Source organism: Mytilus edulis, chromosome 2, assembly GCF_963676685.1.
Source record: "Mytilus edulis chromosome 2, xbMytEdul2.2, whole genome shotgun sequence".
In the NCBI taxonomy this organism is placed as follows: Eukaryota; Metazoa; Mollusca; class Bivalvia; order Mytilida; family Mytilidae; genus Mytilus; species Mytilus edulis.
In genome coordinates, this window is record NC_092345.1 from 74,847,764 (window position 1) to 74,858,540 (window position 10,777).

Here is a 10,777-nt window from a genome sequence, read left to right on the forward strand (position 1 = left end):
CTATGAACAACAAAGAAATACCAATTGTGCGATCTCATAAGCATCTAGGGGTTACATTTAGAAGTGACGCAAAATGGAACAACCATGTTGAAAATATATTAAATAGTGTTAAAAAACATCTGAATATACTGCGAAAACTCAAATATCAACTTAGCCGACAAAATTTGGAAAAATTATATCTAGTATTTATTAGACCAATTTTTGAATATGCAACTGAAGTATGGGACAATTGTGGAAAAGGTTATTCAATTAAACTAGAACAGCTACAACTTGAAGCTGCACGAATTGTAACAGGTTTGCCTGTTTACACACACTCTGAGACTGTCTTAAAAGAGGTTGGTTGGGAAACTTTAGAGGAACGAAGAAAAAGAAGAAAACTACAATTATTTTATAAAATTCAGAATAATAATGCCCCTGAATATTTATGTAACCTTGTGCCCCCTAAAATTCAAAGTACAACACAATATCCCTTGCGAAATGGACAAGATATCATTTTACCATTTTGCAGGCTGACTCTAACTTCCCAATCCTTTATCCCATCAACAATTAAACTTTGGAATAATTTGAACATAGCAGTTCGAAATGTAGACTCGTTATCAAAATTCAAAGTAGAACTAAAAAACTACGACATTCGAAATGAGAATCAATCTAACTTAAAACATTATTTATATGGTCCAAGAAAATTGAACATAATATTAACCCAATTTAGATGTTCGGCATCGTTCTTGAATTGTGACTTGTTTAGAGCTAACATTATATCTGATCCAACATGTAAATGTGGTTTAGATATTGAGGACATGCACCATTTTTTCTTTGATTGTCCTTTCTATCTAAATGAAAGGGCTATTCTGTTTAATGGTCTCAGCTGGCTTCCCGAAGGCTGCGATTTGGACTTAACACTACTGGTTTTTGGAAGAGACACTCTTTCCTATGATCAAAATGTGCAAATTGTTAAACAAGTATTCAATTTTATAAAGAGATCAAAACGATTCCTCGTAGTATAGTATCAACATAGGTAAAACACACATCATCATCATTATCATCATCAACCTAATCTCTGTCGTTCTTTCCTCATTCCCTCTACTTTTTTCAGTATAGATAAGTTATATTTATGTTGTTTATATTATATGATGTATGCTCACGTTCAATTTGTATTGTTATATATATTGTATTGTGGAGAAGACTTTATAAGTATGTTTTACTTGTGTCTGATCCTTTTTCGCTTTGAGCAAATAAAATATGTTTAAACTAAAAAAAACTATAATAAATACGTGTTATTAATTTTAGGTCCTTTCAAATTGCTGTGGTGAAAATTCTTAACTATATAGGTGAATGAAAAGTCTAAGGCGTTTCATAATAACCATCCGATTTGTTTTTAATTACGAAATCCGAACTCATCATCACCGGATCAGAGCCGTCTTTTGTTTGTTTGTTTACATTCGTCATGGAAACTTATGCTAGATGTTGACCGCAGAAGCAGAAGAATTTAATTATTTGTATCTTAATCACAGCAATGTTATGTTATAATCCAGGATAGGAAAGTAAGTATCAATATGTATAATTTTTTGATAATGTTCACTTGAAATGAATTCATAGTAGTCAATATTTAAGAAAATAAGGATATTTTCCAGAAATCTGTGATTTTTTAGGATTTTTTCATCTTTTCTCCCAAAAATTAGGTTAAATTCTCAAATAAGTCCAAAAATTTAGTCTGAATACTAAGACATGTTAGTTTGTGTTAATTTCAACTAACTACCAATTATCGAAATTGAATATTTAAGAAATTAAAATTATTTTCCAGAAATCAGCGTTTTTTAATGATTTTTTCATTATTTACCCCAAAATGAAAATGTATGGATTTATTTGTTAATTTTATGTGTTTTCATGCTTCATACATCACATACAACTATTTAGTCACAATAGAAACATTTTTTAGAATGGGGCCATTTTCACTAGTTAGTGAACCTACTCCTTTAGAACATGTGTAAAAGTAGCCCTTCCCTTACAATAAACGGTGTTTTGGATTTCATTGTTTACTTGAACTAACGAACAATTTTACTGAAATGCATCTTTTGGTGAAAGAGAAATATATTTAGCCCATTGTGAGCCATCTTTTACTTGTTTACGAGTGAGGATTGATATGCTCCACATAAAGTATACTTATTTAAGATTTTCAAAAAGCGGATTTTTTTTTCTTTTTCAAATCAATATTTTATTGTCATAATATAAACTTTACAGTTTGTGACTAACATATTTTTAAAAGTAGTTGCCTTCCGAACGGTAGATTAAGTGTTTCCCTTCAAGACTTTGAACATTAATTTTGTTCTAAATTAGCATGTAGAAAGAAAGGTAAACCACTTACAATTCCTGGTTTCTATGAAGTTCAGATATATGTAAAATATTAAGAAAGCTTGAAATTTAAAAACAAAAGGTCGAATATATAGGGATTTTTGAATTTGGTGGTCTGACACCTTTCGTATTGACAAGTCATAAATAAAGGAAGTTGTTCTCTTTGAAATCAAATCTTCATTATTAAAAATAAAGTTTTCGGAAATAGTTGTAAAAAATTAATGTACAAAATACACGTAAATATCGTTAAAAGTTTTAGCAAAATGTGCAGAAAATGCAATGCAGTGCTGTGTTTTGAACGCTTTTCTGGATAATTTCATCGGTTGTAGCTGAAAGAAAAAGAAAAGTTATAATGTTAAAATATGCCAGAAACTATACAAAGCATACGGGGCCTACAATAAATAAAGATAACCGTAAAAGGTCAAAGTGGAGTTGTCTACAAGGAATAAAAAAACCTGTAGAGGGTCAAATTGGAGTGGTCTACCAAGAATTAATTGCCTATTAAAAGTCAGTCAAAGTTGTCTACAATGATAAATAAAAAAATTAATCTACAGTCAACTCTGCTTTTGTAAATAGGAAAAGAAATAAAATAAACAAAATCAATCTGCATGGATAATATATTATAATGAAGTCCTAAATAACATAGTTTTTAACATACGGGAAAAGGTATCGGTTTAAGAAAAGGGACAACTGTGCATTTGAACATTGACTGTGAAAAATGAATGCATTGTTAATTGTTTGATATATATTGCTGTCACCATGTGTTCTTGTTTACTTTACTCGGGAAAGATATATAGACATTGAGACGGTTGACAGATCACCGGGCCTAATATGAAGCCAAAGTAAACTAAATATCCCATATCTACTGTAAAGCTTAAATGTTAGATATCGAAGAACATAATTATGATAAAATGATCGTTCCATTTTTGGGTAAATCTGGACACTCACAAACATTATGGTTTCGTCCAAGTTTCAAAAAGATAATTTTTTTCCAAACTAGTACATGTAAAATAAAATGTCACGATAAACAAAAGAAACGTCTGACGTTGTTTTTTTTTTATACCTAGGACAGACACAAAAACACATTGCGATGTTTAACTAGTTTGTTTTTAGATTTCAGTATCTTTTTAATATTTCAAAATGTTGCTTGTTGATCTCGATCAAGAATCTTAAGAAGTTTATCTGACACACATGCACATAAAGCAGTTCTAGTGAGTGCTATGACTATGTTCATGTGAACTGTAAGATAACAGTTGGCACTGATAATTCAAATCAGTACTTAAGACGTACATTCTACAACCTTGGTCTCTTATCATAACCAGACAACATGAAAAAGGCAAGTCTGATTTTCTTCTCTTATCAAATATATTCATATAACATTGTCGTTCCATCGTGTATTGGTCTGTTTAAAGCAAAAAGAAGTGCTATAACCAAGTGTACTTGTATTTATTTAATATAATATTATGTATGTAATACGTTTAAAATTGAACGTTAACGTTCTGGTATAACATGTATAAATGGTGACTAACACAGAGGTGAACGCACCGAACCTATATATCGTAGCTTATATTTTGTCTGTTTCGACAAGGTGTCCACCTTAAAAGATAAAAGTGTTAAAACATATTGTAAAAAACTGAAAATAACATGAATTACTAATTTGAATATTGCAATGTAAATGGAGCATTCTTAGGAATGGTCCTTTCCCTTCCAACAAAACAAATATATTACGTTATCGCAAAGATTATGCATTACAGCGGTTAGCATCCTAACTTATTATCGTTTACTTGTATCAACGTAAAATATGTTCGACAAAATTATTTTTAATGATAGCATTTTAAACATTAAATTTTGTATATGTTTGTTCGTGAGATTTAGAGTCAGCCCTTGTATATGATAGCTTAAATAGTTCTTGGACCGTGTTTGAAAGGTCACAGCTTGTGAAAAAACATTTTATCATAACCACGCCAATTCTACTTTAAGAACGATATTTTAATATATTTTAAGGAACAAATGTGAAAAATAATATAATGTTCAAAACAAATGGCGTTGATCTGTTGACTGCGACGTCAATCGCCCACTCACTTTATTTATTTTGATAATTTTATTTGCCTGTTTTTATTTGTAAGTACGTGAACTTTTGTCAGCCTTGTATGGCAAGCCGTTTTTTTTTTTTTTTATTTTATTCCATTCTCCAGATATCTTAGTAGAAATTAAGAACTTTATTAATTTGATGAGATATATTATAAACGAAATGAGACATCTTTAAATAAGATATCTGATAAATATCGTTTTAAACAGTCTATAAATATATCTTTAAATAAAACAAGAACTATCTTTAAAAAAGATATCCGACGTATTAAAATTTGAGTATATGTTTAAAACTATCATTTCGATAACCTCCAGAAGCACAATGACTTAATGATGCAGGACCTCTTTAATTAAATCTCCATCTGAATGTAACTACAAGAAGACGATTGCAGTGCACTGAAAACCTGCATAGTTTGACACAATTTGTCCTTGGTGGCAACGCCCGTTCACTACCTTCATCTTGTGAACAACAATGCTCTAACTATCTAAAAAGCAATGAATTGCCAACAAAAGAACGTTACAAATTGTTTTGTGAATATTCCGATTATATTTAAATAAGTGATTTACCATTTAAATAACGTTTTCTCTGTTTGTGTTCAGTATTCTCGGTCCTCGTACCTTTCTGTTTACATTCACCAAAACCCCGCGGAAATCTCACGTGCGTAGGTGCGTTCTAAAAGTCATGTACGTTCGTACAACAAAGTTTACATTAAAAATTATATAATTGTCCCGAATAAACAGCTGTCATGGATGCAAAGAGCTATTGGAGAATCAATTATTTTAATTAAAATATAAATCTTTGTAAGATCTAGTTCAAATATTTATAGTTTTTCACTTGCTTTCCATCACGATATTATTAACGAGACGTTTATTCAAACACAACCAAATCACCCACCATGACAGCATTTTGTCCAATCACAGAAAGGATTTTCGAGCATGCGTATTCTGTTGCCATAGTTAAGCGTTCTTAAGTTCAAAGGGCACAAACCGAAACTATACCGACTACGTCGGAAAAAAGTTTGATTAGTTTATTACATAACTTATTTAGGTTATACATATAGAATATCTGATTTTGTTAAAATGTTATCTTGTTTATTGTTAAAGATATCTGTAAGTTATGAACTATTATTACAAGGTACCTTATACGTTACATATGATTATGAGTATTCTGATTCTTAATGTCAGTCCATGTAAAATTCTATTTTTTTTTTTCTTCAGATTTTTGGCGTATTTACTCTCCTGGCATTTCTCGCAGGAATGTAAGTATAACTAATGAATGTGGGGTTTTAACTAAAAAAAAAAAATAGCAGAGTTGTGGGGAAAATACGAAAAAAGAAATGTAAAAAATGGACAATAAAAATAATAGAACTACATTTAGAACGTCTCGTCCTTTTTCTAAAAAAAGTTCATGGAAGGTACCAATACCTTGTTGATAAATATTCCCTATCAACTTCACAAATAATACCTGATTGTCTTGAGGTATACATTCTGCGCACTGATGTTGTTTATCATCTTAGAACGTGTTTTATTGTTCTTTCATTTGTCTTTTATCTATTATCAATATTACTTTTACTGTTGCATTGTTTTATGTGAAATCCATTTAACGTAGCTCGGACCTTAAACATCCCGTCAATGTGTTTGTATTGTCCTTCATTTTTTGCTGGTGTGTTTTGTATATGCGACTTTTTGTATTTCTTTGGTTCTTATAACGTGACTCTGTATTTTAGAAGATCCCGTCAGTATGATATTGTTCTATTTTATGTCATTATGATATACTTCCATTATGAATCAGAAAATACGTGAACCACAAACGTCAAAATTATTCAATCGCGTAGTGGAATGGACTATTTGTGGATTCTTATAAATTCTATATAACCTTTGGACTATTTTAAATCTCGGTCTATTTCTGAAATTAATTCTTACATACTTTTGATTTTTTAACCCTGTATGCTAACATTGCCTATGTGAAATTTTAAAATTGTTTGTATATACATTAAACGACAAATATATGTGCCGTATACAATTTTCTGACGTCAGACACGCGAATCAATGAATGTGTTTGTAGATAGATGTTTTTGTGTTCTGTTAAATTGTTCCTTTTAAAATTGCTACACGATGATGACTGCTGTACCCATATTTTGACTATTTTATTTATTATGTCTGTTTAGTTCACGCATCATTGTAAATATAACGGAATTTGATGAGACTGTCATCAAAGTGAGAGGGTTAGCGCTATAAAACCAGGTTTAATCCACCATTTTCTACATTTGAAAATGCCTGTACCTGGTCAGGAATATGACAGTTCTTGTCCATTCGTTTTTTATGTGTTTTGTTTTTTTATTTTGCCATGTGATTATGGACTTTCTGATAGGATTTTCCTCTAAGTTCAGTATTTTTGTGATTTTACTTTTTATCAATACAAAAATACCAATTAAAGTCAACAACACATTATGCAGAAATCTATGAATTGAACAACAGTAACACACTTACAACGGTTGCCACATGTGGAGCAGGATCTGCTCACCCTTCCTCTTCCTACCCGTAGATTTTGGTGGGGTTCGTGTTGCTTAGTCCTCAGTTTTCTATGTTGTGTCGTGTGTACTATTATTTGTCTGTTTGTCTTTTTCTTTTTCAGCCATGGCGTTGCAAATTTATTTTCGATCTATGAGTTTGAATGCTCTTCTGGTATCTTTCGCCTCTCTTTTACAAATCATACTAACAATAAAATATTAATCTAATCCACCATTAACAAACTAAACTAACGATTAAGTTGACAAAAATTCTAATATGATTACTTTTTAGCGGTTTCCTTCACGAATTTGTTTTTCGATACAGTCAGTCTGAACACACAAACCCTTTCAATATTCACCAATATTGTTTGTCTGTTATACCGTGGTTTATGCTTATTTATTGACGTTGGTATACTATCACTACCTTCCATTTTACAGTCTTGCGGATTCTGAACCTCAGAGAGAGCAAATATTATTTGAAAAAGTGGATAAAAATTTGGATGGATATTTGACGAGGGCAGAACTTGATTCGGTTTTTCTTCTGTTTGATACAAATGGTAAGTCACGTAAAATATGTTTGTCAAGGTAAACACACATGATGTTAAAGACTTTATTACTTTATTGACTCCGGGATATTGAAAACATATGGCCATACATATATACAAGTGGTCATATAAAACCCAAGACTCATAAAATCTCTATAAGAGATTTAACGTTCGGAAGATATTGCTATATGTAGCATGCAAAAAAATGTATGCTATCAAAAGTAATGTAAGGTCATTCTTTTATTTAAAAAAAAACTTTAAAATTTGAAAGGCAAGAACCATTTCAGAAGACTATAACCTAAAGTTGCTTAAATCCACATCATTTGGACTCTGTTGGATAGTCATTGACAATCATACCAAATCTTTTAATTCTATGTGTGCATATTTCCATTTGGCTTTTATTTCTCATATTAATACAATCCTAGAAAAATATCTCAAACTTATTATATTATATCTGTATATGTTGTGTACAAGTTATCACTTTGTACAAATTATAATCTGTACAAAACAAATTGTACAAATTATTATTTGTATTTTGACTTTGCACAAAATTTTACAAAAATTCAATTTTAACTTGTAATTCGTACAAGCACTTTATGTACACATTACAATTTGTACAAAGTCAAAATATAAATAAGCCCTACATTATTATAATTTGTACATTTATATTAGTACAAATTATAATTTGTACATTTATATTAGTACTAATTATAATTTGAACAAAATGATAACTTGTACACAATATATGCATATGAGTACATCTCTTACAATGTATAAAAGTTATGTATGTAACAGTGGTTTGCATTTCCTTTTAAAAGTTGCCGCATTATCATATTTGGTGTTTTAAGGAAAGACGGATACTTGCTAATAAAATAAAACATTATACACCCTATTTTTGTTTGAATTAAGTATATTAATTATTTGATTTTAGGAGACACGAATATAACTAAACAGGAGTTTGATACTGACTGGATATCTCTGTACAAGTTAGGAACTCAGAAAGAGGCTAACGTGTTGTTTGATAAAGCTGATGCCAACGACGACTTAATTATCGATGCAGCTGATTTGCCATTTATCTTTAAATTCTTCGATGCAAATTGTAAGTTTTCTGATCAGTACCCGATTTCAATCGATGACTATGCCTTTACTCAATTCTTTATTTTATAAATTGTATAAATTCAGTGGAAACAGTATTTTTACAAAATTATAATCAAATTTAATTGTTTCGGTATCAAGGTACGACAACCATATCACATTCAAAAGATTAAAGTTAGTTTCTGTATCAAGATACGACAACCATATCACATTCAAAGGATTAAAGTTAGTTTCTGTGTCAAGATACGGCAACCATATCACATTCAAAGGATTAAAGTTAGTTTCTGTATCAAGGTACGCTAATCATATCATACCCAAATAAATTTGATAAGCATACATCCGTTGTATCTGAACAGAATACATCCATTCAAAAAGCTACAGATATACATTCTCTAACGTATAAATTGTTTAAAGCCGGGCAAATGGTTATGAAAAAAAATTCTACAGGGAGTCATTTTGTGTATGTGTCCATGTGTCACCCTTCTGGTCTTATAAATTCTCTCACACGTACAATTCGTGCAAAAACTCACTTATTAAAAATTTGATATTTATGGAATTATTCTAAACCATTTTTTTCAAAAGTTATAACTACTCAACATATAGCCTATGCGAATAGATGGAGCACTCTTTTCATTTATGTATGGGGACCTTTATCCTCTCACTTTTATGTAATCAGAGATTTTTTTTTTATCAAATTTGTTTTTCACTTTTTAAAAGAAGAATATACCAAGGGGATTATAAAAAACCGCCAGACAAAGAAGTTCAGATAACATGTGGACAAAAGACAAACTATGGAAAAACCCTCCAGAACACAATACACTGCACTGAAATCTAAAACGTGAGCAACACGATCTTCATAAAAAAAAAAGGATGAGATCATAATTTCGGAATGGTCAGCAGTCCTAGTCAACTGTTGACACCTGTCCGCTTTTCGTTATATTACATTTCTACTTTCTAAATGTCTATCCGATTATTATTCTTCAATACACACAATTTATTGATAACCATATCGTCAATATATTTTAGCTGACAATACAGTGAGTATTGATGAGTTTTTGACACAGTGGGGACAACTGACTCTAATGGCGTTTGGAACAGCACCAACAGTAACTCCAGACAGTACCACTACAAGTTGACAAGCCCCTACTACACCAGGATTTTAATTTGACATTCCTTATAATTCATTCTACTAGTATAAATGAAAATAAAAGCAAGTGTATTAAACGACAAATAATTCTTCTTCTATATTTTTTACTAATAAAAGTGATTTTGAAGTCGATTATTTGTGTATCAGCTTGACAGACTCTTCAAAGCTAGATTATAATAATAAATAGGATGGATTTTTGTTTAGTTTGTGAGTGAAAGGTTAAATTAACACATTTAACCCACTCTGTGATAATACGTGTTAAATACTTATATATCCAACAAATTTCGATAACATTTATACCTTGATATCACACATTTAATCAACACTTATCTAACGTCTTTTCCTGTGTAAATAAATCCCTCTGGTGATGTCATGAAACCTGTTTATACAGTGATGGTACATTTTGGTTTCTATTAAACCAGTTAATACAGGTTTACGTATTGGTTGCCATGAATTCAGATTATACAGTGTTAATACTGGTCTTTTTAATCGACAATATATTTGATGAGTTCGGAGGGTTGACATTTAAATAGACAGTCGGTATATCAATGGTTACTAATTGTGCAACCCTTCTCGCCGAGTTGTATTTGTACTCGTATGAAGTAGAATTCATTCAGAATCTTCTAAATGACAAAAAGTACCACGCAAAAATTCTTTAATTTTACTTTCAGTTATATGGATTTCCTTTCACTGAATAATCCATAATTTAATCAGTAGTTGCATCATATATATCTCAGTGAATTTGAAATTAAAGATACTAATGGTACTAGAAGGTCTGCTTCATGCATTGATCTATTCCTCACTATTGACACAGATGGACAATTCACACTAAAATCTATGAAAAACGGGATGATTTCAACTTCCAAATTATCAATTTATCATTTCGCAGCAGTAACATACCCTCTGCTACGTCGTATGGTGTTTACATATCCTAATTGATACGTTATAGTCGTGCATTTTCACACTATATGGAATTCATATACAAGAGCGTGCTCCTTACACAGAAACTGCTTCAGTAGAGTTTTGTGGAGAAAGATTCAAAT

At 30.7% G+C, this 10,777-nt stretch overlaps 1 protein-coding gene across 1 annotated transcript; it reads left to right on the forward strand.

The window, feature by feature from the left end:
• The first annotated feature begins 3,585 nt into the window (after window positions 1-3,585).
• On the forward strand, window positions 3,586-9,866 carry LOC139512935 (uncharacterized). Its single transcript, XM_071300920.1, has 5 exons — window positions 3,586-3,685; window positions 5,656-5,696; window positions 7,386-7,504; window positions 8,424-8,591; window positions 9,614-9,866. The coding sequence occupies exons 1-5, from the start codon at window positions 3,677-3,679 to the stop codon at window positions 9,721-9,723; spliced, it is 447 nt and encodes a 148-aa protein (XP_071157021.1). The 5' UTR covers window positions 3,586-3,676; the 3' UTR covers window positions 9,724-9,866.
• Window positions 9,867-10,777: the final 911 nt, after the last annotated feature.

Excerpts from the sequence above, each read along its gene's own strand:
- LOC139512935 (XM_071300920.1), top strand. Across the intron at positions 7,505-8,423 it reads TCTTCTGTTTGATACAAATG|GAGACACGAATATAACTAAA; the intron begins GTAAGTCACGTA and ends ATTTGATTTTAG. Across the intron at positions 8,592-9,613 it reads TAAATTCTTCGATGCAAATT|CTGACAATACAGTGAGTATT; the intron begins GTAAGTTTTCTG and ends AATATATTTTAG.